Source organism: Protobothrops mucrosquamatus, unplaced genomic scaffold (genome assembly GCF_001527695.2).
Source record: "Protobothrops mucrosquamatus isolate PMUCROS unplaced genomic scaffold, P.Mucros_1.0 scaffold1671, whole genome shotgun sequence".
Taxonomy (NCBI): Eukaryota; Metazoa; Chordata; class Lepidosauria; order Squamata; family Viperidae; genus Protobothrops; species Protobothrops mucrosquamatus.
Genome location: NW_015387828.1, coordinates 230,368 through 253,860, shown reverse-complemented (window position 1 = coordinate 253,860; position 23,493 = coordinate 230,368). Strand labels below are relative to the sequence as shown.

General features: G+C 39.9%; 1 protein-coding gene across 1 annotated transcript in view; it reads left to right on the top strand.

Moving 5' to 3' along the window:
- Window positions 1–23,493, top strand: part of GRID1 (glutamate ionotropic receptor delta type subunit 1) — a 304,954-nt gene that overhangs the window by 59,126 nt on the left and 222,335 nt on the right. The window contains exon 2 of the mRNA XM_015822769.2: window positions 19,551–19,756. Within this exon, the coding sequence (XP_015678255.2) occupies window positions 19,551–19,756 (206 nt within the window). The remainder of the gene's footprint in view (window positions 1–19,550; window positions 19,757–23,493) is intronic.

Sequence of the window (23,493 nt, the reverse complement as noted above, 5' to 3'; positions counted from 1 at the left end):
ACCCCACCTGCCCACTGGACCACTCACCACCTCCAGGGCCCGCCGCAGATCGCCCAGGCAGCCCAGCAGCGCTATGACAGCCACACCCTCTGCCCATGTCCTGCAGATGGGGTGTGAGGGCAGAGTCTTGTCTACACTGCCTGGCTGCCATGTCCTTAGCTGCGCTGCTCCATGTGGGCCACGCTCGAGGGAGACTCTCCTTCAGGGGGGCAGCTGCAGAGGAGGAGGTCGCGGGGGAGGCAAGGCTGGGGCAACGGCACGTGTGCCCACAGAGAGGGCTCTGAGTGCCACCTCTGGCACCCGTGCCATAGGTTCGCCACCACTGTCTTAAGTCTTCCTTACTGTCATGGCCCCCTCAGAGGCTGGTTCGGAGGAGGAGGAGGAGGAGGAGGAGGAGGAAGAAGAAGAAGAAGAAGAAGAAGAAGAAGAAGAAGAAGAAGAAGAAGAAGAAGAAGAAGAAGAAGAAGAAGAAGAAGAAGAAGAAGAAGAAGAAGAAGAAGAAGAAGAAGAAGAAGAGGAGGAGNGAGGAGGAGGAGGAGGAGGAGGAGGAGGAGGAGGAGGAGGAGGAGGAGGAGTCTGAGCTGGGACCATCCAACAAGGAAGGCACACCAGGGGCTGAGGACAATGCTGTCCTGGGCCCCTCAGGCATCGGGGGGAGGTGGCCGACTAGACGGAGAGCTGCCTGCCTACAAACTCACAGGGTAGGATCGGCTAATGTCCAGCAATGGTGTGGATAGGCAGCCAATCTCCTTTGATGAGGAACAGCTGCCGCTCCACTCAATCCAAGGGCAAGGAGAGTGGAGCATAGGCAAGCCCAGAGAAGGGCTGCAAGATTATTCAGGAGAAAGTCACTCCACCCCTCCTCACAGGGAACACCTGGAGGGAAGTAACTTAAGGAGAAGCTGTGGGGAGTTAGTATTTGCCAGGAACAATTGTTTGCTTTGGTTTACACTCCCTCGGCTTTTACGTGTGCCTGTTGCTGTTTGCCTTGCCTCCCTTGGAAGATGGCTCTTTGCATTTTTGTTTTGGACCTCGCCCTTCTCTTGTGGCCTATGTTTGGCCGTTGCTTCCCTGGAGCTTTGGAACTGCTTCTTTTCTGGGACTCGTTTCTCGTCCTGAGGACTGGCCTGGTCTTGTGCCTGGACCCTGCCTGGTGGATTGGACCTGGAACCCTGGACCTTGTTGCCCTGTGAGTGTGCTTCTACTCTGTGGACTTTCTTGGTACTACATGGGGCTGTTTTGTGGGGGACTGATGGTGGAGCCTTACTGGTTGATTGAAGGGTCATTTGCTGGAAGTTTGTTTAAGGGAAATAAAGAACTCTTTAGAGGCCCTGTCTTGCGTAGACCACCCGGGTCATAACACTAACTTTGTTTGCGACTCGCTAGTAAATAGGAAATCTGAATTGCAGAGGTGTTTCTGTTAAGGCTTCTATTCTCCCATCTTCTCTTTTGTAAGTTTTCCAAGCTCCATCTCATTTGTGAGCAAAACGATCTGTTTTTTTTTTTTAAATGACTTTATAGTCATTTTTCTGGTAGTAATAGAGGGTATCTGTAGTGCATAATTTTAATGCTTAGAATGACAACAGGATTGAAAAATATAATTGGAGCCTCTTACCTTCCTGTACTGTAATTCATCTTGAAACATATATATATGATCAGTGTAGCAGCGTGTATAAATTACAGTATATACTTTCTATTTTCAAAATAAAGGGTAAAGGTCTCCCCTCCAGTCGTGTGTGACTGTAAGACCAGTGCACATTTCCGTCTTCTTGGGCATTGCCCAAAGACATTTTCCGTGGTCATGTAGCCAGCATAACTATAGAACGAGGTGCATGGAATGCTATTACCTTCCCAGCAAAGTGGTGCCTATTTATCTACTCTCATTTGCATGCTTTCAAACTGCTAGAAGGGCAGGACCTGGAGCAAGGGATGGGAGTTCACCCTGTTGCACGGTGCTTAGATCTCGAACCCGTGCTGTCAGCTCTCCAGTTGACAAATTCAGTGTCTTTAATCATGCCCCTGTCAACGCTGCTAACATTGAATGTTCTTGCTTTGACAACATATATGGAGACACAGCCATTTTCTTTTACTTTATGTTTTACTCTTAGAGTTAAAATTAGATGATACTCGGGGGAGGGGGAGGAATGCATTTGGGAGTTTAGTTAGACAAAACAATAATGTATAATGGTGAGAACCAAGGTTCTTTGTAATAAGAGATGATAAGACATGGCGGGATGTAGAACTGGAGGGAAGGCCTGCATTTCAAACTAATTGGAGAATGTGATTTACGACTGTTAGTTGGAGGAAGGAATTGTGCTTTGATACTATGTGATTAAGGGAGGGGAAGCCAGATTTTGGCTTGGACTATGTACGTGTCGATGTGTTGCTACTCGAATAAAGATTCTTTAAGGTAAACAATGCCTCGAAGTTCTTTGAAGAGTTTCATCTGTCGGAACCATGACAGCCCCGTTTTCAAAATATTTTCCATTTATTATTCTAAAAGCACTTTTGAACTTGTGTGCTGTTTAGGGGAGCTTAGTTTTTCAGTATCCCCTTTGAGACTGTAGTTGGTACAGACTGAATTATATTTTCGTGTAAAATACAGATTAATTCAGTTTGTAATTTATTTTTGAAAATAAAAAAAAAGAATGTCATAAACAAGCCATAAAAAATTATGTTCAACTAGCACTTCTTTTACCATCTGGTTCTCAACAGAAACGTAGCCTGGGAATAACTCCTGTATTGTAATTAATATTTTGCATCTGTTAAAACCGCTGAATCTATTATTACAAAGGGCATATGACATAATAGCTTGCAAGTGTATTGAGGGGAGGAATTAATTTAGATCTGTATGAATGTAGAGATTTTTACTCAGGGGATACTTTTTTCTGTTTGTTTCAGCAAACTAGCTAGGCTATTTCAAAAGTGATAATTGAATGATTATTTCTTACCCACAGCATGTGGGAATCTGTTTTGTTTTGTTTCCATTAGTTATGATCATACTAGATAATTCTCACAACAGCAGCTCATTGCTTCAGCACAACTTGTCCATATTACTGCACTACGCTCTATATCAGACTGCCCTTGAAGACTGCTTGAAAACTGGAGTTGGTGCACTCTGCATTTGCTTCCGGATGCAGTTCAAAGATCTGATATTTATCTACAGTATATAGCCCTATACCAGGGGTAGGCAATCTTGGCTCTTTTATGACTCGTGGACTTCAACTCCCAGAATTCCTGAGCCAGCCATGCTGAGGGGAAAGGGAGAGGTTTCCAAGCTGAGCCATGCTGGCTCAGGAATTCTGGGAGTTGAAGTCCACGAGTCATGAAGGAGCCAAAGGGGCCTACCCCCAGATTAGGTGGAACCAACAGGCCCAAAATCCCTAGGGTGGTTCTGTGGCTAATGAGGGGGGGTGTCTTTTCACTCAGCCCCAGACCTTGCTTATTAGGAAATCCCAGGGCCGTGGAGTAGATGGTGTGTATATGGGGGGAGGGGAGGGAGAGAAAACATTTTGAGGAAAGCAACAGAAAGTAGCTATAGTAGACTTGTCTGGAAGCAGCCATGTAGAAATACCTCAATAGGTAGGAGTAGAGATCTCATTGTATTCACACAGTGAGGGGGATGATGGGGACTGTAGTCTGACCCACCTGGAGAGGATTGGTCTACACCAAGGCAACCTTGGCTCTTTTATGACTCGTGGACTTCAACTCCCAGAATTCCTGAGCCAGCATGGCTCAGCATGGCAACCTCTCCCTTTCCCCTCAGCGTGGCTGGCTCAGGAATTCTGGGAGCTGAAGTCCAGGAGTCATAAAAGAGCCATAGTTCCCTCATGCTGGCTCAGGAATTCTGGGAGTTGAAGTCCACAAGTCATAAAGGAGCCATAGTTCCCCCATGCTGGCTCAGGAATTCTGGGAGTTGAAGTCCACAAGTCATAAAGGAGCCATAGTTCCCCCATGCTGGCTCAGGAATTCTGGGAGTTGAAGTCCACAAGTCATAAAAGACCCAAGGTTGCCTACCCCTGCCCTATACAGTTTGACACCAGAGGACCAACCAGTACAGTTATTTTGGGAAATGGTTAGTCTCTACTTCCAAGTCTAGGGACACTGTTTTTAGATTATGGCTCTGGCCTTTAGAATCAGAATTGCACTTTGTAAAGATAACTTTCTGGAAAAAAAAAGATTGAAATTTTGTAGAGGGCATTATTCAACTTTGACTGTTACTATTGTTATTACGGGGTTATTATGGAATGGATAGCAAAATCACTGTCAACATTACAGGTGGTCCTCAATTTACAACCATTCATTTAGCAGCCTTTTGAAGTTACAACGGCACTAGGAAAAGTCACTTATAACCAGTCCTTGCACTTACAACTGTCGCAGCATCCCCATGGCCACATGATTAAAATTCAGGTTCTTTGCAATTAATATGTGTTAATGATGTTTGCAGTGTCCCATCACAAAATTATGGATTAGGACAATAAATGAATAGTTTGTTGTTGTTGTTAGTTGCGAAGTCGTGTCTGACCCATCGTGACCCCATGGACCACATTCCTCCAGGCCATCCTGTCCTCTACCATCTTCTGGAGTCCATTGAAGCTCACGCCTACTGCTTCAGTGACCCCATCCAGACACCTCATTTTCTGTCGTCCCCTTCTTCTATTGCCCTCAATCTTTCCCAGCATTAGGCTCTTCTCCAGTGAGTCCTTCCTTCTCATTAGGTGGCCAAAGGACTTGAGTTTCAACTTCAGGATCTGGCCTTCTAAAGAGCAGTCGGGGTTGATCTCCTCTAGGACTGACCGGTTTGATCGCCTTGCAGTCCAGGGGACTCACAGGAGTCTTCTCCAGCACCACAGTTCAAAGGCCTCAATTCTTTGGCGCTCAGCCTTTCAAATGAATAGTTACAGGAAAATAAAATAAATACCCTCAGGCATGAATCATATTTTAGTATCTCTTAATTTAGATTCTTGATTTTGGATGTTCCATTTTCTCTCTTGGATTAAGAGAGGAATTACCGCTTGGATTAAATATATCCCTTCTGCCCAAGTTTGGATACTCAGTGAAAGAGAATTAGAAGATAGTTTGGGAACTGGATCAGATCAGAGCTTTAATTAACCTCTTTTTTTCCCCTTTGAATGTGAAAAAAGTTCCAAGTTTGATGTTCCAATCCAAAGATTCTGGATTGTCAAATTCTACCAGTTTGATTTAAAGGTTTTACATTGGTTCTGGTTCTCTTTTTTCTTTCTGCTTCTTCTTTGTGAAATTTATTCACATATACATTTTAAGAAAGAGTTTATTCATTATGTGCATAATTGCCACATAAACAGCTTGAATCTTAGCACCTGGCATCGTGGAGAGAGAGAGAGAAATAAAATAAAATAAAATAAAATTGTCAGTGAGCAAACATGTACAGTGTTACAGTTCCTGCAGTTTGAGTGACTGATTATTGTTGGAAAATGGAGGTTGAATATAAAAGTGTTGAACTAAATGAGATCTATCTGGAAACCTTGTACACTCAGAATAATAATGCAGAACAATAAAACATCGAAAAACGTCTTTCTGAGCAATAACAGTGATACAGGATGTAAACCAGCCATTTGCACCACACATTTTGCCCCAAATTTATCTTTACATTTTCCCTGAAGCTATTCGAGATTTCCCTTTCCTTTTTCTTATTTCTTTGGCTGACACCATAAGTTGAATTTCTTTTTTCTTTTCAGTTTAATATGGCATTTGTTTGCAGATTGTGTTGTCAACATAAATGATTGCCCATTAGTGGCCTCAAGTAATGTTTGAGGATAAATGGCCAGTCATCATTCAGGATAATTGTTAAGGACAAAGAACAGTATAGAAATCTCTTATAACTGTTCTATAAGCAACAATTATATTTTCCAGTAAAGAAAACTTTCATAAGTCAAAACTGGTATATAAATCTAAAACATCTAAATATTTGACGCATGCGCTAAGTAGTCTCCAAAATGCGTTCCAGATTTTGCCAAACACGATTCTGCAATTCCCTACTCCTTATTTATACCTTCTTTTTTTAGTAAAATGTATTTACAAAATGTTTAAAAGTTGTTGTTTTTTTTTAAATTGACCATGACTATGCATTCTATATCTTCTTTGCTCATGGATGGTCCTTTTTTCCCCTAGAAAAAAAGATTTCTAGGAAACATTTGACCAGAAATATGCAGATGAAGAAACCAAAGTCGTTTGTGTCACCAAACGCTTAATCCAGAAACAGGACTCTGTTTCCATTTCCATCTGTCTTTCCATGTCTTCAAGAAAATATATGAACATTCTTGCGCAGTTCATTCCTGAGAACGCTTATTTTTTTTATTCCAGTGAATCTCTGTATTAATATTAATTCAGCAAAATGTAATCATTTGAACTTAACAACTCTTACAGAATGTAACTGATTAGGATATTGATTAGGTGGTCTAAATTAGCAACCAGTTTTGGATTAGTCTCAGATCATTTTGACTTATTGATTGATTGATTATGTGCCACCGAGTTGTTTTGACTTCTAGCAGCCATGTAAATAAATTTTCTCCACAAAAAAAGGTGACTTTACTAATGTGGTTTTCAAATATCCCTTGTAATCTTCCTTCCTTGCTGAAATGGATTGTTGCATGGTCAAGATATTCACCTGACAACGTGATATGTGATTTTTGTGAAGGAATAGATCATCACAGAGAAAATCTATACAGTTGCTAGGAGTCTGAAACAACTTGATGACACATAATCAATTAATCAATCAATCATTTTCCAAATGATTCCTTGTCATCTTAGCTTGCTGTCTGTGTAGGTGTGTGCCATTTTGCATCAAAAAGGCAAAATGTTTATCCTGTTTTTCTCATCAACAAATCAAGCACTCAGGGCATTCTGTTTGTTTCAGAAATCAAACTGCTTCATATGTTATTTGGCTGTTTTTTGTACAAAACTCACTTTTCTTGTCCAAGATTCATTTATCTGTCATATCAGACAGGTTTTCTTCTGCATACCATACTCCCAGGCTGTGAAATCAACTCCATTGTAAATGCACTTATCTCTTATATTCCTCTACGTAAATGCATCTGTTTTGCAATTTAATCTATTTAATCCATCTCTTATTCCCTAATTGGTTTTAATATGAATGGTACTATTTTCCTAGGGTCTTCATTCTGTACTTTAACTTCTGCTGGCTGCCTTGATCACTTGCTTGGATGGGAAAATGGGATGCAAATCAAATAAATGAACACATTTATTTAATTATGCAATTGTGCCATACTAATGATCACGATCAGATATAATGTGGAGTTCCTTATACCGATACACACACTTTTGAAAAAGGGATCCTGCATCTCTGAAGCAGGTTTTGCAAACCTGCTTTGTAATATGATAAGAAATATAAAAAAAGGAAGAAGGTTTTTCATATAAGCAGAATTCTTTTCAGGCATTACAATTTTCTTTTTCCTTTGTTTTCTAATTTTCTTAATTTCAAAATATTGGATTATAATGACAGTATATTCTTGCTGCTTATTACAAAGAAGATGCTTCCCTACAACAATTTAAAGACTAAAATTAAGAACCCAAAGTGCTGTCAATCACAGTTGTACTCTGGCAGAGCCTGAAATAGATTGAAAGGAAGCAAACAGCAAAGAACGATTTGAACTTTGAAAAGAGGGCATTGTCTTCTTAAAATGGCGGACTGCGTCCTTCCATCAGGTTTTATAATAAAGAAGAAATTTGTGCCTCTTACTGAGACAATACTTCATCCAGTCCTAGGAAGGAGATGGCATAAGGAAAAAATAGAACAACAACCTCAACACATGATTTTGTAGAAGAGACCTTTTGTTGCCCATGACTTTGATGCAGTTTAGGCTCTGATGTTTGTTTCACTTGTATTCCTACTGTTTTCTCTTTTGGCTTCAATTCAGGATTCTTAAAAAAAACCCAATGTATCTTTGAACTCTCAGAATTTCCTTTGAACGTTGATTCTGGAGGTCAAAGGGCCTTTTCCCCTTTGAGGCGTCTCTTAGACTATGGCTCAACCAACAGTTACCTTCTAAGCAAAACCCAGGTGGACGGTGGGTTAATATGGATGGCATGGACCCTACTATGATTTTAGTGCTACCATCTTTCATCCAGATAGCCGTGAAGTTGTGGGATAATTGCCCTCCATGCCTTCCAATTCCTGGGAGGCTACAGAATCTACAAAACGTAGGGTGGAGGGCTGCTTTGTTTCGCCCCTTGAATTCTGAACTTGCTTAACTTAAATGACATCACAGCAAAGATGCCTTGGCCCTAGTCCAGGGGTAGGCAACCTTGGCTCTTTTATGACTCGTGGACTTCAACTCCCAGAATTCCTGAGCCAGCCATGCTGAGGGGAAAGGGAGAGGTTTCCATGCTGAGCCATGCTAGCTCAGGAATCCTGGGAGTTGGTCCACGAGTCATAAAAGAGCCAAGGTTGTCTACCCCTGCCCTAGTCAGGTTGAAGGAAGAGAAGCAGTGTGTCCTGGCCTAGAAATTATCCTCTACTGTGCAGCTTTATGTGTCCTGTTAGCATAACTATAGCCCTGTTTTTTGCAATTAATTGATCAACTTCTTCCATCTCAAGGTCCTTTAAGACAAACAAAGCACATTTTTATTTGGTGGCATTCCTTCTCCTCAGCATCTCCTCCTCTCTTGTGTCAGAGAAGATAGACCCTTTCCACAGGGAAATGCTTTTTACTATGAGGGTTTCATGTGGAGTATTCTGTTCTAACTCTTTGACTCATCAGTACATTGTGTCACCCAAGGATGGTGACATTTCTGATTGCTTTTCTTCCCTTATACAGAATACTGAGACATGGTCCCCCTTCTGAAAATATCCAGTGCTGATTGATGTTGTCACAGGTGGAGGCTTTGACTCTTCCACCCATCAGTTTGCTGCAGTGGAAGAGACTAATATGGTTGGTCAGATCCAAACAATTCTGAGTTGATAGCTTCTCATGCTCCTCCACAATAGAAAGAGAATCAGATTAGACTTTACTTCCTGGTGTATTTAATCAAAATATTAGAATGCAGCATTTCCAACTACACTCTACTTTTCTGGGGAAAGTAGAAATGCAGAGAAACTTCCCAAACAGATTTTATTTTTATTCAGCTCTTGTGATGCAGATATTTTTAAAAAAAACTTGTGGCATTGTATAGTGTTCTAGAAAGACTCAAGTATTCTCCAATTTTTGTTTGAAGTTTTTTTGACATCCATTTTTGTTTTGTTTTTTAAATTATCCTGTTTGTTCTTAGATATTTTTTATACCTACTGGTGGATTATTTGGACCTCTGAAATCCTGCCCAAGATATGTTCTTTGATATATACATTATTATGGTGCACAGTCAGCCAGATGGTTAGACTGATAGATTTCCATTTTTCTTCACCTTATTGAGTCCTTCCAAGGCACTAGGATAGGCAGATATTGGGTTTTTTTTTAAAAAAAAATAATGCACAGGTATCATCACAGGATGTAAGCTGTTCCAAGTGAAGCTGCCATTTTGCAATTGACTAATGGGGAATTTGTCAATACTGATGGTGTTCAAATGGTGCTCGGGATTTTTTTGGATTGCATCCAAGTCACCTGTCATTGTTGGTCCTATCTTTGGGGGGGTTTTTTGCCACAGGCTTTTTCTATATGCAATTATTTGTATTTTGTGATTTTCTTTTTCTCTGCTATTCTGCTGTGTCCAGGTACAGCCACCTCCATTATGCAGACTATTTTTGTGTGTTTATGGTTGGTCACACAGCCAGCCACTTGTTTAGATTGGATTTAGTTATTTTGTCCACCTACTGAGTCCCTCCCAAGGATCTAGAATAGGCAGAGTTTGTTACTTTTACTTTTGTTTTTATTTTTGTTGTTGTTATATGCTGTAAGCATTCTGTAGAACTCAATGTGACATATGGATTTCAACTTCTATATTTAAATCTTGATGTTCTGTGATTGTATTGTATTATAAAGCATTCTATTCTATTCTATTCTATTCTATTCTATTCTATTCTATTCTATTCTATTCTATTCTATTCTTCCAGCTCTTTTAGATATTTCTGCTGCCTATTTTTAAACTCTATGGTATCTAATCTAAATCTTTCTCTCTCCTTCTTAGACAATTTGCATTTGAGACTCTGAGTACCCCTAACTTTCACTCAACTCTTTCTCACTTATTAAAGATGTTGGTCCCTGACATTTCTGAAGTTTTGTAAATGTTGTATTTTTTTTTATTACATGCTGCCATGTTCTTGCTTCTCAGTGGCCTTATTTTTTACTAGGATTATGTTGGCATTTGCTATTTGAGAAAATTAACATGACTGCATGCTTGTGCCTGGATGAGCATTGTCCTTACTTTATATTGTGTCCTTCACAATGTTTGTAAGGATTAGCAACAGCAACAGAAAGAGGTGGGGGGGGGGGAGTCTGAAAAGCTATTATATGCAGAAGGAAAGATTTATTGCTTTGGAAGTAGTACAATTATTGCAGTGTGGAGAATTAAATGAGTATGTTGAGTAGAAATTGTTCTTCAGGGAATCCCAAATTTAGCCTATGTCTATTTAATTTTTGGATGGTAATTGATTTCCTGAGATGGTTTCCTTTTATGTAATTTAAATATAGAATACTTGAAATCCTGCAAGAGATCTGTGATTGGTCCTTTTGTGCTAAATGTGAAAGGCGGATTCCGTTGTTCAGAGAGTTCCTCCCTCCGTCTCCCTGGTGTGTGATCGCTTTGAAATAAAATTAGTTGTTTAATCAACTGCCTATAGAACACTGTGCCTGTGCGTATGTATAGATAGATAGCTATAGATGCAAGCTGTTTGGTCAGTTGAATGAGAGTATGGTTTATTTGGCTGGGCATCTAGTTTTTATGCTTCTAGAAAACAAAATCAGCTATTGTAACTGTCCCACCAGTGACTTTGGCTGTGCTATTGAATACTGGGACATGACCACTGAAATAAAGACAAGGATAGAGAAAGCTCGAACAGCATTCTTCAGAATGAAAAAGGTCTTCTGCAGTCACGACATAAGCCTAAGACTGAAAATCAGGCTTGTCAGATGCTATATTTTTTCTATCCTGCTCTATGGAGTAGAGAGTTGGTCTCTGACAGAAGGCCACCTGAAGAGACTAGAAGCATTTGAAATGTGGATTTACAGGCGGCTGTTACATATAAGCTGGACTGACAAGATCAGAAATGAGGAGGTGATAAGCCTCCTGGGAAAGCCAAGGGAAATCATCAAAACAATTAAAAAAACAAAAATTAGAATATTTCGGGCATGTGATGTGACACCCAGAAAAATACGGCATACTCCATTTCATCCTCCAGGGAAAGATTGAAGGCAAATGAGGTCCAGGCAGAAGAAGAACATCGTGGCTTCAAAATCTAAGGGACTGGTTTGGACAAAACTCAGCAGCACTTTTTCGTGCAGCTGCTGATAAAAACAGGATCGCCAACGTCCAATAACAGATATGGCACAAGAAGAAGAAGAATAAAATACGGGTTCTTCAATGTATTTATTTCATTTGTCAGTGAAGGAACCACACTCTCATGTCCACCCAATGCAAGTTGCTGCTTCTGTAGTCTTTGGGGCACTGAGTTTCCAAAACCATAATCTTATTTACTGGTCTTGCATGTCTACATATCTACACACATCTGATAAAATGTATATGTTTTGTTCCCTGAGAAAACAAACCATTTTCTTTGATGGGTAATAAGAGTCATGAAGAATTTAGTTTACACTATCCTGGTGCACTAAAGCCTAGGAAACATAGTATTGCCCTTATCTAAAGATTAACGGTATAACTGCAGTGTAAGTTATTGCCTTATGTTGACTGTAATAGTATAAATGAGATATTTATGAGAACTTCCCATTGCAACAATCCCCATGCATTCTGTTCAAACTATAAAGAGTTTAAGTTAGTTTAAATGCATGTCTGGTCCTGAGTGAAGATTTATGAAACCATCACTATTTTATAAAACCAAGAAAAGAGAGCTTTATTTTCTCTGTGTATAATGCTGCTTGAAGATGAATTACAACTGTGACCCAGTAAAGTATTACCACGAGGAAAAGAACCACCTTGTACAATCAGGAATTTAATCTTTGCAAAGGTTTTGTGGGATAGGCGTGTCCTTTTTCTCCTAAACAGCCACAGGAGGAGGAGGAGGAGGAGGAGGGGGAGGAGGAGGAGGAGGAGGAGGAGGAGGAGGAGAAGAAGAAGAAGAAGAAGAAGAAGAAGAAGAAGAAGAAGAAGAAGAAGAAGAAGAAGAAGAAGAGGAGGAGGAGGAGATTATTTAGTAAAGTCATAGACACCAAAAATTTGCCCTAATTTCTTCTTTTTGTGTTCTACATATTTTCTTCCCCCACCCTTTCCTGCGAAGTGAAAAAGATTAAGTTCATACCATTTTGTTCCTGCTTTTTTTTACATTTCAATATCCCTCCCTCATGCACAAGAATTTCAGTTTCTGCAACAAAATTTGTTTCGTGACATTAGTTAATTAGGATCCATTTTGCCCTCACAAAAAACAAACAAACCAACAATCATCCCCAAATAACCGGAGTATACCTGATAAACCTAGATTAATAAATGAACACAGCCACAAACACTTTCAGTAGAAATTCTCCAGTACAAGAAGACCTTACATGTGTCTTTTGTGTAAATAAAATCAGCTCAGCCCCAATAAATCTTGGGTAAGCAATAACTTGGATTCCCTTGAAATTGTATCTTCATGTCCTTGAACTGGAAAATTGCCAGGAGCTTTTTTCCCAGGCCACTGGAGGAAAACAATATTGTGAGTAAATTGTCTTCAATGCTGTTATGCTGATCCCGCGCCTAGACGTGAGTCTCCCTGGTGGAAACGTTGCTGTTCGGATTGTAGAGATCAACACTGATTTCATTTTGGAGTCCAAAGCTTGGGTTAGGAATGAGAAAGGACGTCTTCTGATAGTGGGGATCCCATACTGCTCTCAGCTGCTTGTACCCTGTAAAAATAATCTGTCTTCTAAATTCTCACTTATACTTATTAATTTTCTTGTTCAGTGATAATAGAATTAGTACAGCAAACCCCTCTGAGGATTTTATTCTCTGTTTTGAAGGAAAATTCTTCATCATAGTTCAGTCCAAGCCAGGAATAAACAACATGGCGACTGCTTTAGAAAGAAGGTTGCAGTTTATTGAAGAGAAGAGCCAGACAGAAAAATGGCTCTGGAAGAAAAAGAGACAGCACATGTAGGGAGTGGGTTTTTATACCCTCTGGGGGTCTTGAGGTTGTTTCCTGTTTCTGTTTGAGGCTTTGTATTTCCTATGTCATGTATTTTGACCTGTGTCTTTTTGGCATCTGTGGGTTAATCCTATTATGTCCTGTGTTAGAGTTTGGGTGGGGTATGTAGATTTTAGGTATCTTTGTCTTCTTAATCTTCTAGCCTTCCTGGATTATTTACATCTGCATTTCTACAAAGCTGATTTCTGCTTGGGGGGGGGAGACTTGGGGCTATTAAGAAAACTGGGCATGCTTTTCTGCCTCTTTAAGATCCTTTGAGGAAATATATTTTTCTGCCCTTTTAATATTTTCTTCTCTGGGGGGCTGACTTCCCACATCTGATAAAATTTCCATTGCCCTATGGAAGTTTCTTTTTCTGCGCACGATGGCGAAAGAGTTCAGGAAATCTCTTCTAGTCTGGAATCTAGAAAGAGTGCAGAGAAGATCAACAAAGATAATTAGGGTACTGGAGGCTACAACTGCAGGAATCGGGTATGTCTAGTCCAGGGGTGGGCAACCTTGGCTCTTTTATGACTCGTGGACTTCAACCCCCAGAATTCCTGAGCCAGCCACGCTGAGGGGAAAGGGAGAGGTTTCCAAGCTGAGCCATGCTGGCTCAGGAATTCTGGGAGTTGAAGTCCACGAGTCATAAAAGAGCCAAGGTTCCCCACTCCTGCTCTAGTCTAAGCTGGAAACACGGAAAGGAAGGCAGATCCAGCCAAGTGCCAGTAGATCAATAATGTCTGCAAAAGCAGCTGTAGGAGAACGCATAATATCCTGCATTGGAAAATCATATTTTGCAGGTTTTTCTCTTCATCAGTGCAAACTGACTGAAAGTGGCAGAAGCAGAGATCAGTTTGAATTGCCCTCATACAACAAACTTTGGCCGATCTGGGGGAAAAAATAAAAGATCCTTGGAGAGGAAATAAATAAACAATACAGCTGAAGGGCTAACTTGGGGTTTGAGTTGAGTATAAATGAAGAGAGGCCTCTGAAGTCCATATCAACATGTGACTGTTTTGCTCATGGACGGGATAATATAACGACACCACAATCTTTTTATGTCATAACTTACCCATTTACGTCCGCACCTTGTTGCGGCTTTTAGTGGACACTAATGGTTTGGCTCAGAAAAAGAAAATATTCAGAAAATTTACAAGCCCGAGCATTTGCAATATCTTTCTTCCCCTAATTATACCGACTTCTCTGTCTCCTCCTTTTGCAGGATTGAGCAAGTCCCATTCCTAGTGAGCAGAAGACATCTAGGCAGGATTAAATAAACACCTATTTATGTACTTTGTCATGCCCCTGATTTATCAGACCCCTTGGTAGTTTACAATTTAAAAACAACAACAACATGTTTGAAAAGCTCAGGCCGTTTTATAGAAATACATAGGAAATGGAGCCCTTTGTGATCAAACTTTGCCTTTATTTTATAGTGATAAGACTAGACAGCTTTTTAAAAATATATATCCTAAACCTTCAAACCCGTTGTTTATATTGGAAGTTGTCCTGATCTAAAGTTAAGCTCCATCGTTTACGTAAATCATGTCAGAGGCCCAAGAGGTAATAATGATACTCTTCGCTAGCTTGGAAAATTGGAGTTGTCCACTTGGACTAACAATAAATGCCAATAAGATAAAGTGTGATGTGTAGTCGGTAAAGGTAAATAGAGAATCAGTGAGCTTGTAGGACAATGAAAATCTAATATGTACTGGGAAGAACTGATATCCTTTGATACTTCCCGCAAGGACAGGAAATGCATAAGACAGATGCAAAAATGTAGCCGTTTAAATGGGTACAAGCAGGATGTTCATCTCTCAGGTAAATATTTATCAAAGGCTGGTACTTTATCACCCAATGAACTGGAAAGAAGTGCTGTAAATTTAATGATGGAAATGAGATTTATTCAGAAGCTGGTACAAGCACGTTTAAGTCAAACAAAGGAAAGAGGGTTAGTTTTTATCACTGTAGACACTCTGCTGGTAGGCGTTTCACAACTTTTGGAAAAAGAAAAAGAAGTCAACCATTTAGGATACCTACATGGTGGGTAAGTCAGTTTATTTCAAACTAGCTGTACCCGGCCACGCGTTGCTGTGGCTCAGTCTGGTTAAATGGAAAAGAAAGAAAAGAGAAAGCGCACGTTTGTGTCACAGGTGTGACATCTATATAATAGTAGGTATATACAAACATGCGCGTATTCGAACGCAACGTTGTGTCAAAATTTCAAAGCAATCGGTGAAGAACTTTTGGAGATTTAAGATTTTGAACAAACGAACATTTACATTTTTATTTATATAGATGAAGAAAGAAGTTGGATTAGATTTTCTTCTCACATCTGAGTGGAAGAGATGTCTTCTCCTAAGATGAGGACTATTCTAACAGTGCTCTTTTTAGCAAACATGTTGAAAAGAATGGTTACAAGTCTTCCAGTTACTGAATTATTTCCCGTTAACAACCAATATAACGCCTCATACATCAAGGCAAATATATTCTGGTTTTCTTCATCAATCCACGAGTTCTCTTCATTGATAAGGAGCAAGATTGAAACTCAATGCTTATCTAACAGGCTCCAAAATCTTCATCCTTCTAGGAATCAACCAGTTGGAAGTTGGTTGGAATATTTTTCCACCTCACATTTATATGACCCAACAGTGGTGAAATATTTTGATTCCCAGGGCTTCATTTAATGTATCTCATCTCCTTCCATGGATTCCTTTGTTAAAGAGTTAGGCAATTTTGTACCTGCATTTAAAGATATCCTAAATTCACATTGTCTCAGGAATCAGATTAATTTCATAAGGAAGAGGAATTGTCCAGGAATCATTTTTTTTTCAAAAGCATATGAAGCAGAAACTTTCAGTTCTGGCTCAAATGTGGTTGAAATGGAAGGAGAGACTTGAACACAGGTGGTATCTAACTGAAGGACAGCCAGACTTGCCTCTGGCTGTCTTTAAGAGGGAAAGATCTGGAATGCTTCCAAGTCCCTGAGAATGTAGACCTATGTATGAAGACTTCCAGAGAGAGCCCTGTAAGTACAGCTTAAGGAGAAGAAAAAGATAAAAACTCAAAACTTCCTGGAATTACTCAAAACAGAACTGAGCTGTAACAGATAAAGGTCAAGAGAAGCATCAGCTATAAAAACTTCTAGAAAAACCAGAGTCATGCTGCTTAAATCCAATCTTCATAAATTCTTTCTCCTTCAAGACGCTGTTATCAGTTTGCCTTGGCATTTGGACCGTTTCACAGTTATGTTCCTGATTTATAAGCCATTTTGTTTTGCTTGGTTTGTAGGAACTTCTGACTTTCTTGAGACAGTTTACATAGTCCTGTGTACCCCTTTGGCAGTTTGTTTGTGAACAACAAAATCAGACTTTTGAGCGCAAGAAATTCCAACCTTGCTTTGGGGGGACTGTAATTTGAACTTCAGTGATGGGCTTCGATCATCCCAGATTCATAATTTAGGCTTGTAGATTAAAAATGGTAACGTCGTTATTATTTCGAAATATTTCTCTATCTTGGGTGATTTCTCTTGCTCGGAAATTTGGTGGGCCTTGGATTTTCATTTAAATGCTAGTTCTTTTTTAAGCAAAGTCAAAATACTTCCCCTCTAAATGCACAAATCCTGAAGTTCAAATGTTAATGCTAGCCCCATTTCAAATAGTCTTGTTTGCTTCTAATATTGCCGTTTTCCCACCAACAGGTTGCGAGAAAATAGAATTTATTCTAAAAGGTCAGCCTCTTCATTCAACTTTCTTCACAAGCAGGTTTTCACTTTTAGAATAAGCACCGGAATTTAGAAAAGAAAAAAATACAAGATCAACAAACATGTATTTGAGCGAGTAAAATGCACCCATGCTATGTTTTATTAATATTTCAAAGCGTATAGAAAACAACTACGAGGGTAATCAGAGTTCTCAGATATTTAATCTATAATACCGTAATTCTATGCATATTCATTCCAACCAGTTGGGCTTTTTGAACCTTGTCACCCCAAGCTTAATGAAACTCACAGTGAGGTTGGATTTAGCTCACGGAGTTTCAAATACTAACATGTGGCAGCTTTAAAAATCCCTGTTTTCTCTTGCTGAAAAGCACCATCATTGGTCTTCAGAAACCTGCATATAATCCCTGGTTTTATTTTGTTTGTGATTACCTCCTTGTTAGTTGCAGTGACCAATATATATATAAGGTGACCAAGGGAGGACAGTCCTTCTTTTGCAAGTTCTGTCCTGTCTCGAAAAGTGTCCTCCTACATGTCCTCCTTTTCGATATTTGAAGACTAATCTGTAAATCTCCGTATTCGATCGATGCCGATCCGATCCGTTGCGTGTGATGTGACGTATTTGTATTTGACATGACGATTTGTCAAGGCTCAGTACAGTGTGGCGAGACGCAATTATGAGATGCATGCACTCCGCACAGGAGAATTGTTTTGAGAAAGTGCGCCGCGCACAAGAGTGCACCGCACGCAAGTGGCTTTGTTTACTTCGTACCAAAACACATGCACGCATTAGACTCACCTTTTTTTCTTCAATTTATTTGTGTTCTCCTTCTCGTTGTAAAAATGTTGGTCCCCTTAATATATATATATATATGAATGCCCTTCAGGGTTTAGGCATAGTAATTCAAAATGATAAAAAAAGCCCAAATCCTGTAGTGATAATTGATAAGCACAATTGAAATCAGAATTGTGTCGATTTCAAGAACTTCAGCATAGACGAAAGGATGGGAAGATGCCATAAATCACAATTGATTGTAAGCCGCCCAGACTAGGTAAGATGGGCAGGCTATACATTTTATAAAATAAATAAATAAATTAGGGCATGGGCAGCACAACTCTCCATCAAAGTCCTTGAGGGCAGGTCTGTTTGTGGCTGGCAGTGTGCCAGTGAGAACGGATAGGCTTTAGTTCCTTCTCATCTGTCAAAATGCCTGAAGCCCCTGAGGCTTCGTCTGCTCTCCTTGAAACGTAAAGTTTCCACACTAATCCTAGTCGTGCTGAAAAAGAACCCCCTATTTTGTGTCTCAGGTCTGGCACTGAGGTGCTCTTGATGCTCTTGTGTCTTGAAGGGGAACGTTTCCATGGTACAAGTTGGAAATTTAGCTATCTGCAGCAGATATAAATAAGGGGCATGGGTGGATTCTGCACCACTCTTGTTTGCAGGGAATGCCGGCTGAAATAAAATCACAAATGAAGGAGATAATTTACTGTAGTTCAGGGTTGAAATGAGTGGTCCTTGGTGGTCTCTGAGCTTGGTTGTTTTCTTGAAGACATTCCATTACCCAAATTACTGCATTGATGATGTTACCTAGTTTGAATATTGAAAGGTCTGCAAGAAAACAACCAAGCTCAGAGACCACCAAGACCCCTGAAATAAAATTAACTTGGAAAGGGGACTGATGGCATATAGTAGAACAGACATGTCAAACACAAGGCCCGGGGGCTGGATGCGGCCCGCAAAGTGGTTTCATGTGGCCCGCGAAGCCATCCTGGAAACAGGGAACGGCCCTTGCTGTCTTGGCCCTGGCCCAGGCCAGCCGGGAGCCAATGTACAATTTTGTGGTGTTCATCTTGGCACTTGCCCCGGTGGACCATGCCTTGGCACTTGCCTTGGTCCCATCCCTTTCTGCCAGAGACCCTCAGATCTGTCCCACTCCTGCCCAGGCCCCCACAGGCCCCCTTGACGCGAATGATGTAGAACTGGCCACGCCCACCCAGTAGGCCACACCCACTCCCATCCACACCCACCCAGTAGGCTGCACTCACTCTGGCCACACCCACCCAGCCCCCCAAGGGCAACCGCAATGCTGATGTGGCCCTCAGTGAAATTGAGTTTGACACCCCTGTAGTAGAAGATATCTCTATGTGAGTGAATAGGATGTTTAGTGGAAACTTACCAAGCATACACCCAGCTATGAAGCTAATTGGGGCAGTCCAAGCATTTCTCAAATGCCCTTGAAATTGCAAGCTCACCATCCGAAAGAACGATGGGTAGATTCTGGAGGAAGGTTAAACCCAGGAAAAAGTACATATTCAATTATTACATACCTACTTTGAGTTGTGTTTTGTTTTCTGCTTCAGGAATGTCACCATCCCTTTCAGATGAGGGATTTCCAATGAGATTTAGGTTTATTCAGAGCAAAATCCAGCCTGCTAAAAGAAGCCTCTTTGACAAGCCAAGGGACATCTCTGTTTTTTTGGCCTTTGACGTGGCTTCTTAGAGCGACGTTCTTTCTCCGAGAGACCTAAAGAGTGATTTCTGTTTTTTTTTTTTCTCTTTGGCAGATATTCGTGGCCTACAAGGATTTCTGGATCAGGCTTCAAAGCTGGGACTTGACGTGTCTTTACAAAAAGTAGACAAAAACATCAGCAGGGTTTTCACCAGCCTTTTTACCTCCATGAAAACAGAAGAGCTGAACCGCTACCGAGATACGTTACGAAGAGCCATCTTGCTTTTGAGCCCAAGGGGAGCACAAACATTCATCAATGAGGTCAGTGCTTTCTTCCTGGAATCTTTTTCTTAACTGAAAGTCATAAGAGAAGTGAGTTTTTGATGTTCCTCACCGTTCTAATAGCTTTAAAGATGCAAATGTAAGGAAAATCTTATCTGCTATCCATGTTCATGTGACTGATAGATGAACACAACTGGATACCCTCCGCTGATAGGAGTGATTATGGGGTGTGATCAGCTTATTTGGGAAATGGTTCCGTACATTTCCCTTATTTATACTATATTTATTTATGCTAACCTGGCATTTTTCTTTTTTGGGCAAAGCTTACATCACCTTCACCACTGCTGTGGTTGTTAAATCTGAGTACCACAAGTTTGACGTAGTAAGGCAAAGAAGTATGTATGATTTGAAACGGACTGATATTTCATATATTTTTAGTGGATCTGATGAATTACCCCTATGGGAAAAGTAATTTCTAGATGAATTAATATTTTAATGAATGTTATCGTATATAAATGAATCAATAATGTATTTTTGACAGGGATCATCAGCTAATTAATCTTCACGTGGAATTATGAGGAACAGTTAATTACTCTTTTTGAGGCAATGGGAATAAAGAATTAGGGAAGCTCATAAAATCGAAAAGGGTCAGAGTGCAGAAAGCTGTCTAAATGCGTTCTTCTTTTTAAGTTTCTGCTTTGTTTAGTTTGAATAATATAACATTATGTAATATGCTTTTTTATTTGATAACAATCTAGTTATCATTACTATGTGGAATGATGTTCTCATTGGTTGATATTTTTTTTCTCTCCGTCTCTTTAATGAAATTGATTCTGAGCAACTTGAAAAATCAAAAACAAAGTTCACACAAATGCAAGAGATCCGATAGAAGGAGGATACAATTTTAATGTTCTCTAGTTATCTTTTTATGGTTTATCAAATGTGAAACATTGTTATGGTTTACCAGGGCCTGAACCTATATTTAACATTTTATTTATTAACCAATTGGTGGCTGTCTTGTTTGCTTACAAAATGTAGACTGTTGCTTTTTTATTATTTCCTTTCCTGGAGAGAATATGAAATGCATTTTCACTGCTTTCTTCCGAGATGTCTTTTTTTTTTCTTTTTTAATATTTCCCAGTCTCATTACAATCCTGTGGGGTTTTTTTTTCTTTGCTTGTTTTATTTTGTTTGTTTTGTTATGCTTTCTAAATAGCAGCCAGGTATAAACTCATTTAGCTTTTAAAGATCAGCCAAAGAAATAATTAGAAGAAAATTTAGAACAAAGAAAACATTAATTCCTACTTCAGTGGTATACATTGCACTATTAACCTCTGGAATCCATTATATCAAAATATAGCAATGGCCACTAATTTAATGGGATTAAATGTCTCAGTGAAAGACCAATTTTAGAGGTTTTGAAGACTCAGGGTTACATCTGAGTTGTGGAAAACCTACCTCTAAATATCAGTTGTAAGGGACCAATAGTTGCAGAGGGTGTGTCTCCATCTCTTGCTTTTTGTGAGTATCTGAGGGGATTTTATTGGCTTTTGTGAGAAAATGCTGGACTGAAATGGGATTTATTTTGATCTTGCCAACTTGCATATTTAAGGCCTTGTGTGGGCCCTGGGTCCAACGGACACAAGTTTTATTGTACCCTGAGAATTGTGACAGTATACTCTGGAATCCGGACTCTGTATGTTGCGTTGTGGGGTTTGAAAACTTAAGAGAGATGCGCAAGGTATCTTTCTAGAGATGATGTTCTCCATTGTTTGATTGAAGGACCCTGGGTTTCGTTCTGTGCATGCGCTAGATTCTTCCATCCTTCGTTGGAAAGATCAAAGTGAGTTGTTGACACCATTTCAGCTAATTTAAGGTTGTCCAGGGTGCTTTGAAATTGTTCCCCTTATATATTTGTGGTCTTCTGACATATCAAAGGATGCTCTTCCAAGCTTGCTGAAAAGAACCTGGATACATTAAGGACTGTGCTATATCTCTATTCATTCCAGCAGCAATATTTCATTATGTACTTTCCTTTAAAATACATAACTTCTGCTCATATTCAGGTTTGCCATTCACATGTTACAAAGGTAGCGGCCCTGCAGGATGTGAAGTTTAAAGGGTAATGCATTAAATTATCATGCTGCTCAGACCTTCCCCAGAGAAAAAGGGCCATTACAGGAATTATTAGGCTAATGATCCTGATATTTTTTCCAGATCCCTGCAGGAATATACGTCTGGGCTGAATTAAGAAGTAATTTGTTCAAAAATCTTCTGTTACTGAATCTTGATTGATTCAGCAAAGCTTTAGGAGACCGAAAAGTTGAATAATGGCACCATGTAATCTTTTTAAAAGCTGTATGCCTTTGAAATATGCTAAAGGGGATAATTTGGCAATCATATAGGCCATATGGAAGTTAGCAGGTTACTTAACTCTATACTATTTATGAACCCGTGAGCCACCTGCACACTATTACCGTCACTGGGGGAATGAAATACAGCATTTTTACTCGGGTTGAAGTGTGGCGTTTGAGATAAAATGGATTTTTAATAGGTTTGGGAAGAAAAAAGAGATATTGTCCCATTCTTGTGAGGTCTGGGTGACCTGGTTCAGTTTCTGTCATGCTATGAAGGCCTGAGAGCTATTCCGCAGGAAGGATAGCTAGGCAGAATATCCTTTTGGTGCAATCTATCTTTTGTCTTTGAAAGACTAGAAAAGCTCTTGGGAGAATCAACGGCCAAGCTGTTCAGAGAAAGAACTCAACCGGAACCGAAAATGAGGGTTACATAAGAGCCAGACAATGGCAAAATATGAATAGATGAGTCATCTTTAAAGTATTCAGATCCTTTAAAAAGGGGTAATTTTGCTCCCCTTCCTTTTTTCATGGAGCTAAGTGAGAGGGCTGGAGGCTACATGGCTTTTACTATGAATCTCTGCTTGGTATTATTTTGCTTCTCTGCTTCTAAAGTTTCAGAAATGAGGGAAAAAAACTGGGGCTGGGTGATATGACTAAGACGCGTTGATCTGTGCTGTTGGAAATATGGTGATGAATGTGTTTCTGAAGGGTGGCACCACAATGCCAGTGTTATCCCAATTTGGTCCTGAGACTAAATTTAAAATTTAAGATGTCCTCTGTTTAAAATGAGATTAAAATGAAAAATTGGGATCGAACGGTCCAATTCACTTTTGATGTATGTATATTTTGCTTCTTCATCAAAACACTCTGCAATAGAGAAAGACTGAAATAAAATCCGGGAGACCTGTGCAAACATTAGTATATCCTAGAACTCATTTGACACCCAACATTAAGCCATAGTTGTTGGCTTCATGAAATAAAATCCATTTTCAAGGGGGTACCTTGCTCAATAGTAGTAACTGTGAGAGGGATCTCAGAGTCCTAGTGGACAATCATTTAAATATGAGCCAGCAGTGTGCTGCAGCTGCCAAAAAAACCAACACAGTGCTGGGCTGCATTAAGAGAGGGATAGAATCAATCACACGTGAAGTATTAATACCACTTTACAATGCCTTGGTAAGGCCACACTTGGAATACTGCATCCAGTTTTGGTCACCATTATGTAAAAAAGATGTTGAGACTCTAGAAAGAGTACAGAGAAGAGCAACAAAGATGATTAGGGGACTGGAGGCTAAAACATATAAGGAACGGTTGCTGGAATTGGGTATGTCTAGTTTAACAAAGAGAAGGACGAGGGGGGACATGATAGCAGTGTTCCAATATCTCAGGGGCTGCCACAAAGAAGAGGGAGTCAAGCTA